The 25375-nt window shown below is 39.7% G+C and overlaps 1 protein-coding gene across 1 annotated transcript; it reads right to left on the reverse strand.

Annotated features, from left to right (window-relative positions):
* Positions 1 to 410: 410 nt before the first annotated feature.
* TCTN3 (tectonic family member 3) lies at positions 411 to 21430 on the reverse strand. Its single transcript, XM_032313047.1, has 14 exons — positions 20609 to 21430; positions 20323 to 20446; positions 19822 to 19940; positions 18529 to 18656; positions 18195 to 18303; positions 17924 to 18039; positions 17382 to 17417; positions 16623 to 16703; positions 15438 to 15563; positions 13856 to 13963; positions 13313 to 13407; positions 12690 to 12843; positions 11855 to 11992; positions 411 to 2901 (listed from the first exon to the last, which is right to left on the reverse strand). Exons 1-14 carry the CDS (start codon positions 20862 to 20864, stop codon positions 2665 to 2667), a joined length of 1827 nt encoding a protein of 608 aa, XP_032168938.1. The 5' UTR covers positions 20865 to 21430; the 3' UTR covers positions 411 to 2664.
* Between the last annotated feature and the right edge of the window lie 3945 nt (positions 21431 to 25375).

Genomic DNA, 25375 nt, shown 5'->3' on the forward strand with positions numbered 1-25375 from the left:
ATAATTCCCCAGAAAGTTTTTGAGAGTACTTGTTTCTCCATCCCAGCAATGTTTGCCTGGGATTTCAATTTCATTCTATCCAAACTGTACATATCCCTTTAAAATAAAACTTATTCCTTAAATTGAATACGTGGTTACAATACAGACCTTTTGTGCAGTAAGTCAAATAGCTGATAACTTGTAGAGATAAAGGAAGGGAACTAAGAAGACTGCATTGTGCTATAGATGGTTTTAAAAAAGTCTTGAAGGTCTACTACAAGGAGAGTGACTAGAGAGAACCATAAAATCTTATCTAAGGTATATTAAGTAGTCTTGTAACTGGAAACTATGTTTACAAGCTAATTAAATTAGCAGAGAGGAAGAGAACACTTGAGGTATTCCTATCTTGGAAGAACAGATGTGCTGATTTCTGATGTACGATCTCTATGTATTACAGTTTAAAAGAGCATGGTAGAGCACATGAAATGCCACTACACACCCCCAAGGATGGCTAAAATACGACAGACAATAACAAGTGTTGGCAAAGATGTGGCGAAATTGGAATACTTACACATTGCTGGTCGGATTTCCACTTTGGAAAATACTTTGGCAGTTTTTCAAAAAGAGAAACACAGAGTTACCATATCACTCATAAATTCCACTCCAAGGTATATACTCAAAATAAATAAAATCTTAAGTCCACACAAAAACTTGTACATGAGTGTTCAAAGCCACATTAATCATAACTTCAAAAAGTAGGAACAACCCAAATGTCCATCAACTGATGAATAAATAAAATGTGGTACAATCTATGCTACAACATAGGTACTCTGAAAATATGCCACAGACACTAAAGGTCACATATTGTATGATTCCATTTATATGAGATGTCCAGAACAGGCAAATCTACATACAGAGAAAACAGATTCGTGACTGCTAGGAACCAAGGGGAAAGGGGAAATGAGAAATGACTGTTAATCAGTGTGGACTTCGTTTTTAGGGTGATGAAAATATTCTGGAATTAGCGGTGACAGTTACATAAATCTGAATATACTAAAAATCACTGATTTGTATTTGTGACTTACACAGTAAGTGAGTTATATTCAAATTTTTTTGGTAGAGAGATAGGATGGTTTCATAGCACCTGGGCATGGGAATAAGCATGTGAATAAAGAAATAGAGGGATCAGATTCTAAGAAGGACTTGTAGGCTGTTGGGAGTAAATTTGAGGTCTCCTACCCCATAATATAGGGTTGTCACATAAGCTTATTCCCCTTTAAGAAGCCCAAACTGAAGACCCTGAATACTCCAGTAGCTTGTGGTCTGTTTTGGTACAGGCCTCTTTGGAGGTAGGGCTGCTGAATTCACATTAACATCTTCCTAACCGACTCTACTGGGAACCATACCGTCAGCTTCCCAGGTCCCGACCTCCCCTGTGCAGAATGTCCCTTGTAGAGAAGCACTTCCTCCTGGTTTGGTAATAACTGCTATGAGAACCTTGCCAATTTCCTCCAGGGAGGTAGGTTACTTCCGGGGTACTTTGGAGTGGGCAAAATAATAAACCCATCAGAGATGCCTTCTACAATTAGCATTTTCTGCTCATGAAATAGGATTTATTATAACTAAGTATATGTTTTATTAAAAGGCAATTCTAGATTCAGATTAATATGTTTTTGGGGAAAAAAAAGACTATCTCCCAGTTCTCTCTGCCTGGATTTCAAGTCCCCATATAATGAGCTCTCATGTTACTTACCCCATATCTTAGTGTATCTTTTGCCCATTCAGTGTTTCTACTACAGTCACTTTAGGCTCCCAACCCTCTGGCTCCTGGCATCACCTTCACCCTTCCAAGCTCCCAACCTATCTTACTTATCATGCTATGTTTAGCTCTAATCCCAGGAAAAGAGCCCAAGTACTTCATTTGAATGCCACTGTGTGATGTATGAAAGTTTTTCCCCACTTTTTAAAACCTCCTGCACATAGATAATCACGAGGTGATCACATGTCAGCTTCTGTGTGCTGCTGGAATTAGTACAACAAAGCTCTCAGTTTTGTTTCTCCTCACCACAATGGAAGAAAAATACAGAAATGAGCAGTAGGATCATTTGCTAGTAAAAAATGGGGGTCTGGGATTCCACAGTCATTTTGGAAACTGACTAGAAGGAGTTGCTCTCCTCACTCATGCCCGGACAGAGTGTGGCCCAAGGGAATGGGGAGAGGCGAGATGAAATCCTTAGCCAGCAGTTTTCAGCTCCTCTCAAGTCCAGAGGGCATCTATTCCCAAGTTCATCCAGGGGACAGCAGGAGCACGTTCCTTTCAATGCTGGGCCTCAGTGTGCCTGTGAGCAGATGCATGAAGATTTTGCAAAACTTTAGTGAGGCAAACACAAGCTGAAGGGCTGGAGGCAGGGCTCTTTGTGTTCTTTCTAGCTTGAGAAGTAGAGAACCTAATGTGTACTTGGTGGTCTGCACAGTCCTAAGCAGAGAACCATGACAAATAAGGTATTTTTATTGCTTTTCGAAAATCCCTTCTTTCACATACAAACATTCCTTCAGTTAGGTCCTCTGTTATCTTATACACTCTCCGCTGGTCAGGTCACGAGCAGGTATGGACCTATTTAGCCAAGATAAGGAGGCTGTTTCTGAACTTCCCATAGGGAAAATTAATAGCTGGTTCTTCTTGTTTCACCTGGTTTCTAGCTTGAGAACTCCAAGGACTAAGAGACACAGGATAAGGATGGGAGAGGCTGAGCCTTTCTGAGAGTCTACTCCTCTGCTGAATGCCACTTTGAAGGGAAAAAAGAAGTCGAATGGCAGTTTCCAGTCTATTCTAGGTTGGCCCCTTGGAGGCTCTGGCTTCTGGGTAATGTCCACAAAGGTCACAACAGTTGTCAAAGGTACATCTATTATTTGCTGGTAATCCTGCAGGAAGAAAGTCCATGACAGGTCAGTGCTTGGAACCCATTCATATAGCTCTCTAACTTGATTGTTACTATTACTTTCCCTGAAGAAAGACCAAAACCAAATTGCTCTAAGCAGGATATGCCTTTTTCTCACATTGGTCCTACATACTTCTCATTCTATGATACACAGGAAATGAATTTTGTAGCAGCAGTCCACAACACTAGAACTGTGAACAGTTACACCTACCTAAAGACTGAAAAACTGACTCCAGCTTCCCTCAAATGGGGAGCTGGCTGATATCAAAGAAGCCAGATGGGAAAACTGCTGCTGTTATGTGCTTCGCAGCTGTACTTTATCTAAAGTCCCAGAAGGCTCCAGGCTCTGAAGCAGTACACATGTGCAGATACTAGTGGCATTTCTAGTCCACTTCAATTGCAGAAAATGTGAAACTTCATGGGAAAAACAAAGAACTCATAATGTCGATAAAAAGCCCATCAGACTGACAGAACCTTAGGGTTAGAAAGGATCTTCTCAACCACCCAATTCAAGTCAAATGAAACAGATGCTCCAGGAAGAAGGGACCTCATCAAGCTGACTCAAGTATCTTTTTTCTTTCCTCCAAGACTTTATTTATTTATTGGCAGAGAGAGACACAGCCAGAGAGGGAACACAAGCAGGGGGAGCAGGAGAGGGAGAGGGAGAAGCAGGCTTCCCGCCAAGCCGGGAGCCCAATGCGGGGCTTGATCCCAGGACCCAGAATCAAGACCTGAACCGAAGGCAGACTAGTAACAACTGAGCCACCCAGGCACCCCTCAAGTATCTGATCTAATACTACACATAGCTTTTGGTGGATACAGTTGTAGCCTGATGACTGAAACAAGTTTATGTAAAATCAATTCCTTTTGTTCTCTGTGTTTACCAATCAGACTTCTGATTATAATGTGACAGTAAATAACTATCTTGTTGAACCAGAAATGATTATTTCTTCCACTCATCTTTGTCTACCCTGATGCTACATACTATCTGCTGTGGCCTTTGGCAACAATAAAACTAGGCTCTGGGAACACAACTTTGTCTGGAATAACCCTTCTAGGTACTGAAAAAAATGGGTATGAGGCCAGTACTGTGATGATCTTACATGTCATATTAACTCTTCGGAATCTTTTTTTTAAAACAGTGTAGTTCCTGAGGGACTTGGCACAGAAGTAATGTAACTTTTGGGGCACTGAAAGAACCACATGCACTTCAGGACAGCCAGCTTAGGCTAAAGCTGAAAAGGCAACCCTGACTCCAGCCAGGAAGGGAAGACTGGCTGAAACTAACAAAAGAAAATGGGGGGAAAGAATATAAAATGATGGCAGGCATGAGGTAGGGACAGAAAGTGGTTACTGAATTATACCCCCTCAGTGTGATCGGCAACCACCCCTTCCCCACCTCAATAAGAGATTGGATAATTTAAATAAGAGAAATTCTGGATTTAGGGACATTGGGCATAAAGGAAGACAGAGTGACGTATGGAACTAAAAATAGGAAAATTTTTCTGTATAATGAAATCCTTTCCCTCATTTAGCTCCAAAATGCTGACAGATGGTCTTATATCCCTACCTGTCAATCAGGAATCAGGAGGGTCTTTTCTGGAGAATATGATCAGTTTCAGCAACAAGAAAAAAAGACTGACATTTGACAGTTCCATAACCCCAAAAGCAACTGTACCTCACTGTCCTACTGTGAAGGCCACCAGTCAGCAAGTCTCTTTCATGAGCACAGAGCTTTCAGTTAGCTTTAACTGCTTACTCTTAGGTTGGACAGACAGCTAGGGACTGCCAGATGTGTAGGGAAGCCTCTCATATTAAAGAGGAAAAACTGAATCAAGTGAACAGAATAAATAAAACAGAAAAATATCAGAACAAATAGACAAGGAAAGATAAAGATCAAAACTTAAGATCTTTATATATACATTTTAAAGTTTTATTTATTTAAGTAATCTCTACACCCAAGGTGGGACTTGAACTCATGACCCTGAGATCAAAAGTCATGAGCTCTTCTGACTGAGCCAGCCAGGTACCCCAGATATTTAAATATATATAGAAAAGGATATTATGAAATGAAAGAGAAAATAAGAGCTCTTAGATTTTAAAAATGGATAGTCAGAAAAAAAAATCAATAAAAAGGTTAAAGACAGGTGAGGAACTTTTCTAGAAAGAACAAAGAGCTAAAGAAAGAGATAGACAATATAAAAGAAAAGAAAAAAAATTAGAGAACCAATCTGGTGACCCTGTAACAGAATAACAAAAGTTACAAAAAGAACAGAGAAAATTGTGTATATGATTATTAAACAAATGATAACTGAAAATTCTCAGTTTTCAGAATAAAAAATATCCAAAATTGTTTGGCATAATGAAAAAAAAAAAAAAAAAACAAACCAAAAAACCTACCCAAGGCATAATATTGTAGAAGCTTCAGACTACTAGGAGCACAAGATCTTAAAATAGCTTCTGAACAGCACTGAGAACTAGAAGACAATGGAAGAAAGCCTTCAAATTGTGAGCAGAAAACATTTCCAATCTAGAATTCAATCTAGAATGCCCGGATAAATGATCAATCATAATTTAAATGATAATAAAGATGATAGATGCTTGAATAAAGTTATTCTTAGGTGAATGAAAGTAAAAATGTACTTTATGTGTGCTTTCTTTTCAAAGAGGTTATTAGATTTTGAGCTCCATCAAAACAAGAGAGCCAACCAAGAAGGAGAAAGCAATGTCTGGCAAACAGTGACTCTAACACAAGAAACAAGAGGAATTCCTAGGATGATGGGAAAGTTCCGTAACAACTGGTGGTCAGGAAGTAATTTATACTACATTGGGTAATGGAGCTCGCTATGAAGAAAATACATAGGAAAAAGGAGAACTGTTAATATCTCATGCCAAGTTCAACTGTTTAGAAAACTGCATTGAGAGAGATTTTAGAGATGTTGGAGTGTGAGATGTCTTAGCTTTTAGCTCAAGGAAAACTAAAGAAATATGAGGTAATTATTAATTTCAGAAATAAAGAATTTTGCTTTCCATGAGGACAGGGATGATGTCTATCTTGTTTTCTATGCATCATATCTACAGCATCCACCATAGCTCTTGGCACAAAATGGGCACTCAATAATTTTTTTTTTTTGACAAAGGAGTAGAGGTATTTTTGGAGATAGGGCACCAATACAAAGTAGCAAGAGATAATAAAACACAAGGAAGAAAGCATACCATAGCTATTTAATAGCCAGCAGTTACAGATCAGTTTGACCCCCTTATTCTCTCAACACTGTAATTAGGATCCCTAAAGGTTGTGCTTCCTTCCTTCATATATTTATTTATAAATTAATATTTCAAATGAAATGCCTTTTTTTTCCATATATTAAAATAATGCCTCCATAACTGTGTGGAGGTTTGGAACCAATACAGTCTAGCAGACAGTCCATAATTAAAAGGAACTTGAACGCACTTGCCAGGTCACTGGATAATACTGAATGTTACTGGCCCATTTTAGAATTTGTGTTTTAGTACCACATGAAGAACAAGGTTTCTAAGTTCAGTGTGTTATTCATAAATTCTGAAGACTCAAGTTTTTCTATTGCATTTTAAGTTATGTATAAGCAAAAATTAGAGAATTCACATTAGCTTTAAAATGTAGTCAGAGGGGCGCCTGGGTGGCTCGGGGGTTAAAGCTTCTGCCTTAGGCTCAGGTCGTGATCTCAGGGTCCTGGGATCAAGCCCTGCATCAGGCTCCCTGCTCAGCGGGGAGCCTGCTTCCCGCCCCCCTCTCTGCCTGCCTCTCTGTCAAATAAATAAATAAAATCTTTAAAAAAATAAAATAAAATAAAATGTAGTCAGAGATGTACTTTCTAAAAGTGTTTTTCAAATTGCAAATTGTGACCCATTAGTGTCTGGCACTAAACAAAAAACAGAATCAACATCAGAACAGACAATATCACACAGTGTATTGCATAAAATATTGTTTCCTAAAATTTTTGTTTCAGTTTTATATATGTGTGTGTGCTCTAATGTGGGCTATGTTGTAAAATACATTTCTTACCATGGGTGACAGCCAACAAAAATTGAAAAATACTGCTCTAATGCCTGCTTATCTCTTTGTTTTTTTGCTTTAAACCTTTTTAATATGCTACTTCTATGGAAATTTGGAACAAAAAAGTTATGATGATAAAAATAATAACAATGTTATGATAAGCAATATTTATTGAGTATTCACTATGTGCCAGGAAATGTACTATTTTACTTTTATGCTCTCAATTAATATTTACAATTCAATGAAGTATTATTATTAATGTCCATTTTATAGATGAGAAAACTTAGATTTAGAGAAATAAAATAACTTGATTTAGACCTAGGTCTGACTGACTCAACACCCATGCTCCCTAAACTGTAAAAAATACGTCTCCAAGATAACCTAAAAAGCTTGATAATCCATTTAAAGATAAAGATGAAGTGAATAGGGGCTCCTGGGTGGCTCAGTGGGTTAAGCCTCTGCCTTCTGCTCAGGATATGATCTCAGGGTCTTGGGATCCAGCCCCACATCGGGCTCTCTGCCTACTTGTGATCTCTCTCTCTTTGTCAAATAAATAAATAAAATCTTAACAAAGAAAAGATGAAGTGAATATTATAATTCTATAAAGTTTCAGAGCCTTGATCCTGTGATGCTCTATTGTTCTTGTCACTCACTTATTGTTTTTTTTTTTTGTGTGTGTGTGTGTGTGTTTTTAAAGATTTTATTTATTTTTTTGACAGAGAGAGACACAGTGAGAGAGAGAACACAAGCAGGGGTAGTGGGAGACAGAGAAGCAGGCTTCCTGCCAAGCAGGGAGCCTGATGCGGGGCTCAATCCCAGGACCCTGGGATCATGACCTGAGTCGAAGGCAGATGCTTAACAGATAAGCCACAAGGCGCCTCTATTGTTTTGGTTTTGACTGATCCAGAATATTCTGCAAAAGTAATTGTTTCTTTCTAGAGATAATTTTATTTTTAAATTTAAAAAAGTTTCTATTCAGATAGCATACATATTGTATTTTATTAATTCCCAAACTTAAAGGTCCCTTTAAATGCTCAGTTAGTACAAAATTATAAGCAGAAAAGTACCAAGTAGGTAAACCCTATTTAATTCATGGGTTTGTTATGAGGATGCAACATTTATTAAAAGAAATTTGTAAAAAACAGTACCAGTAATTATCACAAAGTAAATGACAATAAATGTTTAGATATTATTATCATACGAGAAGACAGGGAAGTGTTTTGCTTAAATTCTTCCTTGCTTAGTAGTTTGTTTTTTCCACAGGGACTTCCAAAAATTTTGCTACTTCACTTTTTATAGTGAGAGGAATTTAAAGTGTTTCTAAAGCAACATCTGTACAATGAAGTCATTCAGACAGTTTGATTCAAAACTTAACTAACCATCTAGCAGCTTCATTCCAAGGGTCATAAACACAAATGCTTACTGTTCTAAGCAGAGAACCTGAATGAGAGAGTGGGATGGCTAAGGATGGGTAGTAGGCATAGGTTATGTGCAAGGGGCCGTCTATTTAAAAGTGGAAACAACCATTCAGTGACAACAGATTTTATGCCAGGCAGGAGTGTAGGATCGCTATTGCTAGATTTTCAAGAGAAGTCAGAAATCTGGATGTCAACATGAAATTTCCTGATTTTTCAACGTGGCACAAATTTAAACAAAACAAAACAGTGTGGGTAAAACGAAACAAGGATATAGTCTAACTCTAGCCCACAGCCTACAGCGTGCCACCAGCTTTACCTTTTTTTTTTTTTTTTTAAAGATTTTATTTATTTATTTGACAGACAGAGATCACAAGTAGGCAAAGAGACAGGCAGAGAGAGAGGAAGAAGCAGGCTCCCCGCTGAGCAGAGAGCCTGATGTGGGGCTCGATCCCAGGACCCTGGGATCATGACCTGAGCCAAAGGCAGAGGCCTTAACCCACTGAGCCACCCAGGTGCCCCCAGCTTTACTTTCATGCCTTCACTCAGATACAGAAGCTGATTGACACAGCCTACATGAGACTGCTACCAACCACATGGCCAGTGGGTAGGGAGAAAATCACAGGACATAGATCTTCTGAAAGTTTAACTCTTCTTTTTACTTTAGAAGCTTTGGGAACATGTACACTAGCTTTCTCTGAATAGTCTCTTGCTATTCTACGAAAAAAATTTCATAGGGAAATCCTGAGAGACAAGCCTGCATGGATACGGATTTGAAGTAGAGGACAAATAATCAAAATATAAACGCGTTAAGAGAAAGTGAGTATGTTTATAGGACTTCAGGAGAAAATATCCACTCATGACTGAAGAAGTAAGAAAGTCTTTTAATACAGATGATAAAATTATCTCTTTATTATAGAAATAAATATTTGCATGGGCAAAAGATATGAACAGACATTTCTCCAATGAAGACATACAAATGGCTATCAGACACATGAAAAATGTTCATCATCACTAGCTCTCAGAGAGATTCAAATTAAAACCACATTGAGATATCACCTTACACCAGTTAGAGTGGCCAAAATTAGCAAGACAGGAAACAACATGTGTTGGAGGGGATGCGGAGAAAGGGGAACCCTCTTCCATTGTTGGTGGGAATGCAAGTTGGTGCAACCACTTTGGAGAACAGTGTGGAGATTCCTCAAGAAATTAAAAATAGAACTTCCCTATGACCCTGCCATTGCACTCCTGGGTATTTACCCCAAAGATACAGATGTAGTGAAAAGAAGGGCCATCTGTACCCCAATGTTTATAGCAGCAATGGCCACGGTTGCCAAACTGTGGAAAGAACCAAGATGCCCTTCAACAGACGAAGGGATAAGGAAGATGTGGTCCACATACACTATGGAGTATTATGCCTCCATCAGAAAGGACGAATACCCAACTTTTGTAGCAACATGGACAGGACTGGAGGAGATTATGCTGAGTGAAATAAATCAAGCAGAGAGAGTCAATTATCATATGGTTTCACTTATTTGAGGAGCATAACAAATAGCATAGAGGACAAGGGGAGTTAGAGAGGAGAAGGGAGTTGGGGGAAATTGGAAGGGGAGGTGAACCATAAGAGACTATGGACTCTGAAAAACAATCTGAGGGTTTTGAAGGGGCGGGGGGTGGGAGGTCGGGGTACCAGGTGGTGGGTATTATAGAGGGCATGGATTGCATGGAGCGCTGGGTGTGGCAGAAAAACAATGAATACTGTTATGCTGAAAATAAAAAAATAAAAAAAGAGAAATATTTGTATTTACTTAACTTTTCTGATATGACACTATTGTTTCACAACTCCTTTTATGTTTATAGGGGCATGGCAACTTTTATGAGGGTGAGTTTCTCAAGTCAGCCCTTAAAGTGACACTTTTTGTAGAGTCAACATGACCTTTGCACATCCTTTAAATTGCCATAAGTAAAGGCATACGATTTTGTATATCCCACACCACTTCTCCGTACGTTCAACACAGTAATTTTTGGTCCATGATTGGAATAGATTCTGTCTTCAGTTATGCATGAATGAAACATAGCTGAAATTCTCAATTGTCAACCACTTAGGCCAGTTAGATGTGAACGACTATAAAGTGTGATTTTGTAAAGGGGGAAAACTAACCCAAAAAGCTAACCTCTCCTAAGTACTAGAATAAAATAATGACTAAAATATCTACATAAGAGAGAGGCACTGGGTCGCTTCCATGCCTAAGAGAACCAGAGATTCAGAGAAAGAAGAATACTCCTGTGGGAGTATTCCCACAACTACACAGGTACTTTCAAATAAAGATACAGTTTAGAAAAACAAAACAATTTATTCAGTGTAGGATTTGTAACAGACTCAAAGAGTCTTATAGAAATACTGCTACTTTATTCAGTAAAACAATACAGAGAAAAAAATGGAGTGCTCTCACTAATAATTTTGGGTAACTTGAGTTTCAACCCTATCTGTAGGCAAAGAGCACTGAAGTACTCAACCCTGTTACAAGGAGGAGATAAAGATATTTTATTTTTGGCCTACATGTAGTCTCTAGTTTATTTCTTTTCTGGGATATAAATGCAATGACATATAGGTAATAATTTCAATTAGTTTTAGTTTTCATTAGAAGTTAATAAACTGGCATGCAATTTATATGTGAATCAGTTCACTGGGACTTAATCATTTTTGTTTTTGAAATTCTAAAGCTAAGGATTAGATACTAAAATCAAGACAGATGTGTTAAAGGTGTCTTAACACACATTATAAACAGCAGGTATATGTTTACTATGTAGTAAAATTATCTGTCTTAATGGAGTGCAACCAATCAAGCACTGATGACTACCAACTAGCCCCAGCAAAAGCTTTAAGCAATGAACAGGCTCAGAGACTCTGATAAGCATGTGACTGTCATATTGAATGCACAGTTATGGGGAACATTTTCTGTAGTTAAATCAACTGGTATAGTAACACTGGTATGATAACTGAAAAGACATTAACCTGTATCATAGTCTGGGTTCAGGAAATTAAAAGAGAAAAGAAACTGGGGAAAAGGATATAGATTGTTTTTATCATGACAACATGCTACTTTCAATAACTGGCCAGAGGGACTGACTTAAAAGTTGTGTCAGCTCACTCAAACCAAATGTTGGCTGGCAGCATGAATCGGCTCTCACTGTCAAAAAGTGATCTGCTTAGGGAGCCTAGGTGGCTCAGTGGGTTAAGCCTCTGCCTTCAGCTCAGGTCATGATCCCAGGGTCCTGGCATCAAATCCTGCATTGGGCTCTCTGCTTGGCAGGGAGCCTGCTTCCTCCTCTCTCTCTGCCTGCCTCTCTGCCTACTTGTGATCTCTCTCTGTCAAATGGATAAATAAAATCTTAAAAAAAAAAAAGTGATCAGCTTATCATATAGCTTGTAGGACAATCTAGGCATTGCAAGGCTTAGTGGTCCTTTATAAGCCATGACTTACCTTTATGGATTGGCACCGGTATAGGAACCGGGCTCCTGACACATGAGCTTGTGGGTTGGACTGGAGGCCTATAAATGCCCACAATACCTGGATCTCCAGGGAAACTGGTATGACACAGCAGGAAGTACAATGCATAGCCTGTAGAAGGGTAAAGAAGCATCTGCTTGAATTGCTGATAGCTGCCTATAGTCAGTTACCATGCATTAAGTAGCTACTGTTTTTTAAAAATTATATATAACAGAGAAGGTAATATGTCTTAGAGAAAGAACACAAAAGTTCACAACAGATCATACTATTAGATCTTAAAAAATTAACATTCTAAAATGGGAATGACTAACATAGAGATTAATAAAAGGTGAGCTCATGTACACTGGTTATGAGAAGTGTTCTATGAGTGGTGCATAGTCAGTGCTGTGGAACGCCAAGACAAACTGCCACTTCTGGTTAAGGATGGCTTCATGGGACAGGGATGAGTAGTATGTGACTGGAAGTAGTGGTGATGGTAAAGGAAATTCAGGCAGAGATGGCATATAAAAAGGTGTGCAAGTAGAACAGCATATGATGTCATGGAGGGACATTCATTGATTAAAAACTGAATAATAGTGGCTGAGAGTCATCTATGTGCCAGGCATGACGGAGGCACTGGCCTTGAGCACACCACTTGAGTGAAGCCAAGGATTTGGACACAGAAGCAGTGAAAGGTTAAGGAAGACATTTCCTTCTAGGAGAGTCCCATCATCTACAGAAACAGGACTGGTTTTAATTTTGATATCCATAATTTACACACAAAACAGGAAAATAAATTTTTATGAGAACGTGTTATTTGTCTTCTCACCGGAACACTGCAGTTGCTGCTGATAATCCTCGTCCACTCACTCTTCTGGGCTGGGTCAGCGTTACCAAAGATGGCAACTAGTTCTGGGCTGGTCTTTCCATGGAGAGCCTCATAAGTCTCCTGCTGTAAGTGGCTGCAGGCCACCTTTTTCAGCCTGAAATGAAACACCAGGGAGGCTGCAGTTTAATGTTAACATATTAATCCAAACATTAAAAATGATACTATAAAGTAAATGAGAGTAAATAATCCTTATTATTAGATATAGAAGACTGTCAGAAAACTTTTAGCAATATTAACATTATTTAGATTATAAACTCTCCTAACCAGCATTGTCATCCAAAATATAAAAGTTGTCCTATCGGGATGCCTGCGTGGCTCAGTTGGTTGGACGACTGCCTTTGGCTCGGGTCATGATCCCGGAGTCCTGGGATTGAGTCCCGCATCGGGCTCCCAGCTCCGCGGGGAGTCTGCTTCTCTCTTTAACCTTCTCCTTGCTCATGTTCTCTCTCACTGTCTCTCTCTCAAATAAATAAATAAAATCTTAAAAAAAAAAAAAAAGTTGTCCTATCAACATATTCTCTAGAGACAAAATTGTGGAAAGTGATGCAGAAGCAAAGAGTTACCTGAGCTTGCATCCAGATACTGCATTCACTCCAAATTGTACTTCATGTCTCTTAACAGAGCAAATTCCATCACCCCGACTCTGTAAGAGGGTCATCTGAGGCAGAAAGCGATGGTCAAGGATAGTATAACAGAATAAAAAGAAGGCAGATTGGAAAATTCACACTCTTATTGTGTCCTTAACACTGTATTTTACCAATGTCAGGACATTGTTCAAGTCACAAATTTGTTTTTTAATCTAGTAACTGAAAAACACACAGAGACAAGAACTACTTCCCCCAAAATGGCTAACCACATAACAGTATAAAACTATTTCATTAAAACAAACAGGAAGTGAGTCATGATCCTTACCTTCAGCTAGTTTAACACATTTTAAAGCCTTTGGTAGCAACAACTTTGAGAACATAATGTATTAATAGTTCAGTAAAGAAAGTCCTGAATACCTAAAAAATCAGGGGACCTCAGAATTGGGATACCCAGAAGATGAGCAGCCACAGTTTTTCTCATCAGGCTGCAACAGGCTACCCAGCTCCAAAAAAGGATACAGGGTGACTTAAATCACCAGTTATGGCCAAAAGTGGCTTCCCAACAAGATAGCCAGGATTTCCACTTCTAGGATGAGTAAAAGAGGTAGCTATGTTCTGTTGAAAAGCCTGCGGAAAGAGGGAAAGTCACTTACAGAGGAAAGCAAGCTCTCACACCTTCCACTGCCTGGCTTCATACCCTTCTTTATCACAAAGCAGTAAAGTTGCTGCACTGAACAATCTGACTCCCTCCCACAGTGGAGCGTTTTGCAGAAGTTCCTTGTAAAACTTCCGTGTTTTACTTTTTATTCACTAAAATAGGTCCTGAGTAATCTTAAAATTCTTCCAAGGATTACAACCAAGGATCTACCAACCCTGTTTCTCAAAAATTACTGTCAATTGAGGGCTACGTTAAGCCTGGCTAAAATGAGAAGAATTTAAACATAATTTAGAAGTATCTTTTAATTAACTACAGATGTTCCAGAGATAAACTAAGAGACATGGGACTTGGTTGATCACTTGAGGGCAGAGTGAAGAAGAAACAAGAGTCTGCTAGGTTCAAAAAGAAGAAGCAGAAGAAAGTCAAAAGACAGCCCTTCAACAGACGAATGGATAAGGAAGATGTGGTCCACATACACTATGGAGTATTATGCCTCCGTCAGAAAGGATGAATCCCCAACTTTTGTAGCAACATGGATGGGACTGGAAGAGATTATGCTGAGTGAAATAAGGCAAGCAGAGAGAGTCAATTATCATATGGTTTCACTTATTTGTGGAGCATAACAAATAGCATGGAGGACATGGGGAGATAGGAGAAGGGAGTTGGGGGAAATTGGAAGGGGAGGTGAACCATGAGAGACTACGGACTCTGAAAAACAATCTGAGGGCTTTGAAGGGGTGGGGGGTGGGAGGTCGGGGTACCAGGTGGTGGGTATTATAGAGGGCAAGGATTGCATGGAGCACTGGGTGTGGTGCAAAAATAATGAATACTGTTATGCTGAAAATAAATAAAAAATAAATTAAAAAAAAAGACAGTGATCAGGATTGGAAAGTTAGATTAAGTGGGAAATGAATAAAATGCTGACTGCTGTCACATTGTATTTGGTCATGTTCATAAATATACACAAGCAAAAATTTGTTGTAAATATATAAACTTAAATAATGCAGAAATATAAAGAGTAAAAGTGTGAAACAAAAACCTGCTGAACGCGCAAAAACATGAGAAAAGGTAGTTAAAGAATTTCTGTGGGAGGTTGGCTGAGTTTACGATTCAAAGTGACTATTTTTTTCTAAAATTGTTGTCTGGATTTGAGACTAAAATATTGCTTCATTGGGGAGCCAGATAATCTGAGAAAATGTTACTGAATAAATGTTAAATATCGTTTGTAGTTAAATTATGAAATACTAAATGCTGAAGCCTCAACTGACAGATTGTAGGCCCTTTTTTTTTTTTTTTTTTTTTTTTATGCTGGGTGTGGAACCCTAGCCCTTCATATTCTTAATCTATTCTGCATGCATCACAGCAGCACAGAAATACTGAATTTCTAATTTCTAATTCAGTATTTCTGCTCCCCTCAGTCCCCCATAGAAGAAGGGTTCTAACCCTAAAGCGAATGATAAAGTGTTGCTCTAAGGAAGTGCCTGGCTTGACAGTCAGGTTGGTTTGTCCAAAACTGACAGAGACTTTCTGGATTCCAAAAGTCCCATTCGTCTCTATCTCATAGATGACCTGAAATACAAAAGTAGAAATCAATTAATATAAATTGTTTAGTGGGCCAATTATACAGAAGATTTTCTGTCTCTAAGAGTTTTATTTTACCTGCATGAGGGTACAACATAGTGACTATAGTTAATAATAGTTTATTGTATATTTGAAAGTCATTAAGAGAGTTGGTCTTAAAAGTTCTCATTGCAAGGAAAAACGTATAAACTGCGTAGTAATGAATATCAACTAAACTTACCGTGGTAATCATTTCACTGTATGTATATATATGTGTGTGTATATGTATGTATAAATGAAATCATCATGTTTTACACCTAAAACTAATGATATGTCAATTATATCTCAATAAGAGAAATAACTGAATGAGGGAGACTATACAAGTAATCTTAAAAATAGCAAACACAAATGCCATGAAGAGAAAGACTTCATATATCTACACATGCAAAAACAGACTGGATAGAGCTCTTTGAAAGGGTTCATGGGAGAAGTTTACGGTAAGGATTGAAAAGGGAAAAAAATGAGTTTTGACTGTGTGCAGAGAAGATGAGTAGAGAGGGAGCATGGAATGGACACCCAGTTTACTTGGCTCTCCCAATGTCTGAGGATGAATGAAGATAACAGCTAGAGATGGAAGCCATAAGCAATTGAAGGCAACCTTCGATTTCTGAGTAGTCTTTATAATGACGCTTAAGATAATTCTTCCTTCTGTAGGATGATCAAAAGGGAGACAGGAGGAAAAGAAGTTGACTCTTCTATTTCAGAATTTTCAGATGATACTGATTTTGTCAACAGAAGAAAATGTGGTAAGAACTATAATAAACTGCAAATGGGTAAAGAAAGAGGAGTCAGAAGTAATCATAATCTTTTGTATATGAAAGTCTGGAGGATGGTAGCAATGGAAACTGAAATATGGCGGGAAGGGGAAGGTGATGGGCTCAATTCTTGACATGTTAAGTTCCATGCACAAACGTTCATGTGGGGTTGGTCTGGTACTTAACGGAAGATGAGGCACCTCTGGTAATGCACAACAAACACCAATCCAGAAACTGACGTCAGTGTCCTCACCTGGGAAACTACATTCTGACAAGTGTTTCCAGACAAGAAAGGAGGATCAGCTTCTGAGACAAGGGTTACAGGAACCTGGAACTAGCAAGGGAAAGAAGCAAATCAACTGAAATCAAAGCAGTATTTTCTCTTTTAGCTATATATCATGCTGAAATGAGTATTTTTCATTTTTGACCGCCTTCCCCTCTCCTTCCATTGCCAGCCTACAAGTTAAGATCAAAAATGATTTTAAGTCAACTCTTCTCAAAGCATATTTCTCAGAACATTAATTCCACTAGATACAAAATAAAGGTTCCATAGTCAAATAAATTTTACAAATTTTTGTGAGTTTTTAAAAAAGTTTTTATTTCCCTTAAGTAGGCTTGAACTCACAACCCCAAAATCAAGAGTTGCAAACTCTACTGAACCAGCAAGGTGCCCCCAAATAAATTTTAGAAATATTATATTCAGTATTCCCCTCTTAGAGAGTACCAAGTCCTTTAGTACATTAAAGACTCCAAGAAGTCCACTCTAAATAAAGTATTTAACTTTACTTAATCCGATGTTTCCCAAACTTATCTAACATTTTATGAGCTTGTATTTCATGTAATGCTTATTAATCATATAGAACATACATGGGAAAAAACGTTTTAGATTCACACTTTAGAGTTTGATATATCACACACAGATTTCCTTTCACAATCACTTTAGACTGAAATGGACTCAGATGCAAAGGGATCAAACAGTCTCCTTCCTTTCCAGTGATAAACAGCATCATACCTTCAAATTCTGCGGATCAGTCATACCTTTTGGAACCTAGAATAAGAGAGTAGCAAGAACTGTGAGTATGTATACACCTCACAGAAAATATCCAGGAGCTTGTGGTTTCATGTGCGGGGAGGAAAAATCAACACATTAGAATGGTTCTTCTCTTCTACCTGACTCTTTATACCAAAATTCTGTGAGTAAAGCTGAGCGGGGGGGGGGGGGGGGGGGGGGGCTTGGGCAATAACATACCTACTCTGAGCAGAGCTCTAGTGAACAGAAAAGCAAGAGGTTTTGGTAAAATAGTGAAATGTCATCCCCTGCCACCCTCCCAAGCCAATCCCATTATCCAGAAGGGAAGAATCTCTTATTCTGGAATATATATTCCCCAACTCTTTCATCTTTCTTCAGAGGGCAGGGTTTCTGGGCCCTCTGTTTTTTTTAATGTAGTTCTTAGGCATTCTGACTTTCAGTTCAGTGCTTTATCCACAACCCAACAGCAGGAAGCATGCTGACTTTATCCACAAGAGTGACAGCAGGGAGGGAAGGAATACCACCTTTAAGACTGTGAAGTTATAATAAGAGGCAGCATTGAGGGCTGGATCCAAGGTGCAGCTACTTGTCAAGTTCTTGAAGAAACGAGCACAGGTTGTACTTTTACTCTCCAGGAAACCTTAGAATGCAAAGAATTAAGGGAGTGATAAAAGAGAAAGCCTATTTTATTTTTATGAAAAGCAATTTTTAGAAAAAAAAATTTTTTTAAAGCAATTTCTGAGAAAGCCTATTTTAAGTGGAATAAAAAGGTTGGCACTTCTGTTTTGGACTCACCTGCAGGATTGTTCTCGGCACAGAGCCCCCAAGCTCCAACTCCCGCAGGCTGCCTCAGCAAGCTGATTACAGACCACGTGGGGAAGTAAGTCAAAATGGGGTCCCCAGCCTGAACAAAGTACAGTAGAAATTCATTCACAGTAAGATTGGACTGAACTCCACCAGAAAAAAAAAGTAGAGATAAAAATTAACTCAAGGGCTTATGAAAGTGGATGATACTGTCTTCTAAAAGAGTTGACACCGTTGCAGGGGGTTACCTCAAGGATACCTGGTCAACTCTCAGCCATGAGGGAAAAACCACACCAAACAATCCCGTCCCTATCCCCAGGCTCACCCTGTAATGAGGTGGTGGTGACTGGGTTTGGAATGTTGAAGTGAAGGATCCGCCTCCAAACTCTGTAGCCAGGGCCTCAAAGCGGGTTGCATTGACCTTTTGAAGCTTCTGGAAATAGTTTAATTTTGCTAAAATGTTTTTTAAAAGAAAAGGGGTTTAGATAAAAGAAAAATATTTATTTAGAAATACCTGGCACACCAAGTAACTGCCTTTAAAAAGTATTCTTTTTTAAAGATTTTATTTATTTTTTGACAGAGAGAAAGAGATCACAAGTAGACAGAGTCCGGCGGGGGCTGGGGGGAAGCAGGCTCCCCGCAGAGCAGAGAGCCCAATGTGGTGCTCAATCCCGGGACCCTGAGATCATGACCTGAGCTGAAGGCAGAGGCTTAACCCACTGAGCCACCCAGATGCCCCTAAAATGTATTCTTATTGGAGCATAATACATAGCAAAGTCTGTAAATGCACTATTCTTAAGTGTACAAAAAGAATTTCTACAAATTGCTATACTCCTATTCCTACTACCTAGATTCAGTTACAGAAATTTCCCCACAAGACTCACAATCAATAATATTCTACTTTCAAAGATAACAGTTCTGATTTTTATCAACTTCTACTGCATGTATATTCTGTTAAAAGAACTACTGCTTTATTATTAAGATCTAAGGTAAGAATATGGTCGACAAATGCCAGGCAGTTCCAAGTGCCTGATACCAGGAATGTTACTAGCAATTTGTGATGAAAACAGGAGGTTCAATAATGCTCACATTTGTCCCATACCAGATAAGTCTCTAGTACAACAAAATAGTATTATTTCTGTCAGAACATGGCAAAGTTGAACATAACACTCAGTTTGTCCTCTCCTGTTTCTTCTAAACTCCAACTGACCAGTCTCAATAAGAATGCTTCCATCTCTCCAGTATATGAATTTGTTGTTTCTCCCCTTTCACTTCATAATTTCTACATTTAGAATTTCAGACACTCCAAAGAGGTATAAGTCTATACTTTATATTATAACAATACAGAAATCTATTCAAGTTCCTGCAGCCATCTCCTTAGGGCTAACAGGGATGATAGGAATTAAAGTTCTATATGAGTTTTCTGATCCACAGCCAACAGGGCATAAGAAATTGCAAATGTTCACTAATAAGAGAGAAGGGGCAGGTGGAGAGGCAGAAGAGGGCAGATGATAGAAATTCAAAAGACAAAAGAAAAGTTTAAAAACAAAGGTCCAGACACAAAGCCAATTCTCAACAAATGCTAGGTAACAAGCATAGTCAACACAGTTCTACTCACAATCATTCACATGGACACAAAACTGCCTAATTCCACTCGAATCGATGAAAACTCTCGAAGGAAATGGGGAATTACTCCTGAAGATTAGGGAGTTGTCCACACACACCCAACTTGAAGACCTGAGTGGAAACAGGATGAAGAACAGATACATTTAGAAGCGGAGGGTTAGGTCCGAAAAGGTGCTGCATGGATGCCAGCCAATGCCTAAGAGAGGCCTCCTTGGGCAACCCAGGACAACACAAAGGTCGTATTCTACTGGACTGCCCTACGCTGGAGAATTCGAGGAGGAACTTCACTCCTGGGGTAAAAAACCAACATGATTCCACTTACAGAAATGCAAGTGGGATAAAAAAAAAAAAAATTAAAAATTAAAAAAGAAAAGAAAAGAAAAGAAATGCAAGTGGGGGCTAAAGGCAGGAAAGATAACTCTTTCTACTTCCAAATATGACCTATTTTAGGGTCCTAGGTTTCCCAGGATTCACCCGGCACACGGCAGCTCACCTCACGCTGCCTGGAAGGCAGAAGGAGAAAACTGTCCTGGGATGGAGTAGATAGCAGTCCTTGTCGCAGCAGCAATTTATGTCGCAGGTACCAGGAGTCAGGTCACAGACACAGATCGGTAAGACTATGAAGATAAAGCGGAGCGAACGGGATGAGGACTCCCAAACTTCCAAGCGCGAATTCCCCTCTTCCAATAGCCCCACTCCCCACTTTGCGGCATTTCACTTTGTTCCCAGAATTTCAGATCGAAGTCAGTGGTTTCCATTCCCACATCTCCTCGTCTCACCTGGGAAGAGGTCTACGGTCCCATTCCCAGGTGCAGAGGGGGTCACTACCGTAGGGCCCACCGTAGAGATCCCAGGCACAGGCCAGGGAGTTTCAGAGCCCTCCGAGGAGGTCTGAAGGGTCCCGCCCGGCGACCCCGGCCCCACGTCCGAAGGGGTGGGCACAGCCCCAGACGGGGAGGATGAGGGCTGAGACCAGACGCCCTCGGGGACCAGCAGGCACAACACCTGCAGTAGTGCGAGCTGCGACGTGCACATGGGGCGAGACGCACACGGGGAAGTTAAGACCCCTCCCGCTTCCCAAGAGTTCAAAGTGGGCTTCAGCGGTCCCCTGGCGCGTCGCTAGAGGGTGGGAGGGAGGAGTCGCATCTCGTCTGACGTCATCCGCATGCATCTGCTTATTGGCTCAAGGCGATGGCCGAGAGCTCCTCAACCAATAGAAATCGGCGTTGTTACAGTTCTTTCCAGCGGCTTTTAGTGCGCGCCCTCCTCCTTAGGCCAGGCCTCGCACCGCCTCCGTCGCTTGGCAACGGCCAAACTCGCAGAGGAGCCCTTGCCTCTTCTCTCCGCTAGGTGGCAGTAGAAGGTCAGCGGAATGACAGGTCCGGCGGGGTGCAGCGCCGGCGTCAAGGCCCGCAGGACCGAGCTCTTCATCCACAGAGGGAAACCCCAGACGCTGGAACCAGAATTGCGTATCTTTCCCACCACAGATTCTAAACAGGAGAAACTCTAAGGAAGGATAATGATCTCTGGGTGGAAAAGACACAAAAATTCATATACACATAAAAAAAAAAGTTCCCTCTAAATATTGTATTTTTGGGGGGCAACAGAAAGATTAGGCTTCTTAAATTTTAACGATGAGAAATATAAAAAAAATGTAAACCTCAAAAAAGCTGCAGTCAACTGTAGACTTCATGGTTGTTATTAGAGAAAATACAGTAGGGAGTGAGAAATGGAGTGGAGGAAAATGTGAGAAGCTACGAAGAGAAAGAGTAGGAAAGGAGAGGTTTTTTGTAGGAGCTGAAGGGAAAATAAGACGCGGGAATGGAAATAGTCAAGGGATAGAGAAGACAACTTATATTTTTGCCATTAAAATTGCCACTTGCCGTAACCCTTTTCGGGAAGTTTGGGTCTTTCCCTGGAGAGGCGGCGTTTTCTTCTGATTCTCTAGCGCAGCACTGTCCAACAGAACTTCTGCCGTGTTGGAAATGTTCTCTGTCTTCCCTTTTCAGTTTGGCTGCCATGTCTATAGGGAGCTATTCGCGCCCTGGAAATGTGGCTCATGTGACTAACGAGCTGAATTTAAAAATTTTAGTTGATTCCCAAGTTAAATAACTACATGTGACTACAAGCTACCATATGGGGTACTACAACTCTGGATGATCAAAATTTTGCTCCCGCTAGACCCCGTGTTTTCCTCCGTCTGCACAGGTCTGACATCTGGATTATTTTAGTTGCTTGTTCACAGATATAAATTGAGATCTGTTAAGAGTTGTCTAAAATCTGGTATACTTACCTAAAACCTAGCCAATACTGGGGTGTAGGGTAGCTCTATTTTCAACTTTTTGAGGAACCTCCATGCTGTTTTTCAGTTGCTGCACCAGCTTGCATCCCCACCAACAGTGTAGGAGGGTTCCCCTTTCTCTGCATCCTCTCCAACATCTGTCATTTCCTGACTTGTTAATTTTAGCCATTCTGACTGGTGTGAGGTAGTATCTCATTGTGGTTTTGATTTGTATTTCCTTGATGCTGAGTGATGTTGAGCACTTTTTCATGTGTCTGTTGGCCATCTGGATGTCTTCTTTGCAGAAATATCTGCCCATTTCTTGATGGATTATTCCTACAAACATACAACAGCAACAACAGAAAGAGTATTTTTGCTCAACTATAACAAAAATGAGGGGGAAAGTAACTGTTCTTAAAAATTCATTAAGTGCAAAATCTGTAAAGAACTTAGCACTTAACAAATTTTTAAAAATAGTTACTTGCCCCCTCATTTTTGTTATAGTTGAGCAAAAATACTCTTTCTGTTGTTGCTGTTGTATGTTTGTAGGAATCTGTGATACAGAACTCTCAATTATCTTGGGATCTAATATTAAAATCTAAAAGATAATTTTGTTGAGGGAGAATTGAATTTATTCACACATGTCCTGCAAATATTAGTTTTTAACATAGAAACAAGTCTTAAATTGAAATAGCTTAATATGACATCATTTCAGAAGCAGGTATTTCTAAATTAGATCATATGATGCTAGAAGCTGTGTTTGGTATTAAAGAGTTCAGTATGTAATTAGAGATCAACTGAGATTGAATCAGGATGGCTAACTGAGAGCGAGTTCTAGCCACTAGCCTCGCCCAACTCCTCCTCACTTTCCCAAATCTAAAAACTACAAAAACCTTACATGGGCACACAAACTCATGTGCATACGTTAATACTGAAAAACATGAAGGGGTGTTCTCACATGGACCAGGCTTTATGAGAATCCTTGAAAAACAGGAAGCAGATGGGATAGGATTGAAGGTAGACAGACAAAAGTTGCATAACAGAGGCTTACTGCAGAAATGCAAGGTGGTTCTTGGGGATGCTCTAGGTACACAGGAAAAAAAAACAACTATTGGCATCAGTAGGGCCCTTGGACCATGTGTGAGTTATTGATTAGAACGGTTCTAGGAAGAGACAGTCAGCCTCTCCACCTTACTCCCACTTGCACATGCAGTGGGTGGCAAAAGAACTTGCTCCTAAAGTGGGGAGGGGCAGTCCATGTCAGTACTTTTGCTGAAAAGCTGCAATGGCTTTTATGTGTGGGAGGAAGAGAGAGACTTCACATCTTGAAGACTGATACGAGCTCACCTTGGGAAGCTGCACATGCAGCATTCCTCCTTCAACACCCTCAAGGCAGAATGAAAAAGAGAACATCTACAAAAAATATAGGTTGTAAAGACATTATTACCTTCAACAGAGAATAGTAAGACCTGAACATGACTGTTTTTGTCTTTTTAAGATTTTACTTAAAATATTAAAATAAAAGACTTATTTATTTGAGAGAGAGAGCATGAGCTGGGGGAGGGGTAGAGGGAGGAAGCAAGAGGGAGAAGACTCTCCACTGAGCAGTAGCTCGATGCCGGGCTTGATTCCAGTTACCTCAAGATCATGACCTGAGCTGAAGTCAGTCACTTAACCAACTGAGGCACCCAGGCCCCCCATTGAAACCTGAATTTTTAACAGTAATGAGGAAAGTCATAAAAAGTTGAGCAATGACTTAGAAAAAGCCACATTGTAATTCTATACCTAGCAAAATATTCTTCAGATATGAGGATAAGATAAAAATGTGTTTAGAAAGCAAACATTGAGAAAGAAGATCACCACCAACAAATCTACACAAAGAATTGCTAAAGGGAGTTATGCAGGTTAAGGGAAAAATGATCCCACATGGAAGCTGAGAAATGTAAGAATATGAGCAATGAGAAAGATAAACACAAGGTCAATACATAAACTCAACTGTATTATAAATATCATCTAAAATTTTAGATGGTAAAGTTTATAATAATAAAATATTACATACCTAAGATCTCTGCATATCAAACTGTATATGATTTCTGAGAAGAATTAAGTAAAGCCTAAATAAATGGAGAGCTACATGCAATTAATGGCTAGGTAGATTTATGAATGACAACACGTCAGTTCTTTCCAAACTGATGTATAGATCCATTATAGTCCTAATAAGAATCTTGGCATTTTTTGGTAAAAATTGACAAGCTGATTTCAAATGTCATGTGAAATTGCAAAAGACCAGGAGTACCCAAGAGAATCTTGGAGAAGAACAAAGTTGGAGGGCCTGTTCCTACTATATATCACCTCTTATTATTAAGATAAAATAATTACTGGAAGAAAATGAAACAGCTTTGACTGTAGGATAGACCAGTGGAAAAGAATGGAGTCCAGAAACAGACCTACACATATGTGGTCACTCGATCTATGACAAAAATGTGATACTACCATGCAGGGAGGGAAGGATGATCTGTCAGGAAGTTGTGCTGGGCCAACTGGATATTCATACAGACAACAGTGTATCTTGCCTCCTAGCTAGACATACCCAAACATTACTTTCGCATGGACTGTAGGTGGGTAAAACAATGAAGCTGCTACAAGATAACATGAGAGAATATTCTTTTGATCTCGGGGCAAGCAAATATTTATTAAACTGGACAGAAGAAAGGATTTTTTTAAAGATTTTATTTATTTGACAGAGATCACAAGTAGGCAGAGAGGCAGGCAGAGAGAGAGGAGGAAGCAGGCTCCCCGCCGAGCAGAGAGCCCGATGCGGGGCTCGATTCCAGAACCCTGGGATCACGACCTGAGCTGAAGGCAGAGGCTTAACCCCCTGAGCCACCCAGGTGCCCCGAAAGGATGCTTTTAATATAAGAGGGGTATCTACTTCTTCTCTTCTCTTTTCTTTTTCCTTTTCGACCTCATTTCATCCTCTGCAGACTGTCTACAGTCCCATCTTTTCTCCAGTCTGACTCTGTGCCTTTTACGCTAGGCAGAGGCTGCTACTTGCTGACCACTATCCATTCTTCCTTCTCTCTTAGGCACACAGAGTCCGTTTTTTTCTGAGCATCAGAAAACCAACAGATGGTGTTTCTCAGCCTCCTTTGTAGCTAGGTGGGGCTATGCCTATAGTTCTGACCAATGAGATATACATTAAAGAACAGATGGGACTTGGGGGAAAATCTTTTGAGAAATGAAGGCTATTCCTCTTTCTCCCTCC

The sequence above is a fragment of the Mustela erminea genome, chromosome 14 (assembly GCF_009829155.1).
Source record: "Mustela erminea isolate mMusErm1 chromosome 14, mMusErm1.Pri, whole genome shotgun sequence".
In the NCBI taxonomy this organism is placed as follows: domain Eukaryota; kingdom Metazoa; phylum Chordata; class Mammalia; order Carnivora; family Mustelidae; genus Mustela; species Mustela erminea.

Bases quoted from the DNA above. Each gene is read 5' to 3' on its own strand.
- TCTN3 (XM_032313047.1), bottom strand. From the start codon at position 20,864: ATGTGCACGTCGCAGCTCGCACTACTGCAGGTGTTGTGCCTGCTGGTC. The intron at 18,657-19,821 runs GTGAGTAGAACT...AAAACATTTTAG, and splicing joins TTGTGTCCATGTGAATGATT to CAAAATTAAACTATTTCCAG. The intron at 13,964-15,437 runs GTTAGAACCCTT...CTCTTTCCGCAG, and splicing joins ACTTTATCATTCGCTTTAGG to GCTTTTCAACAGAACATAGC.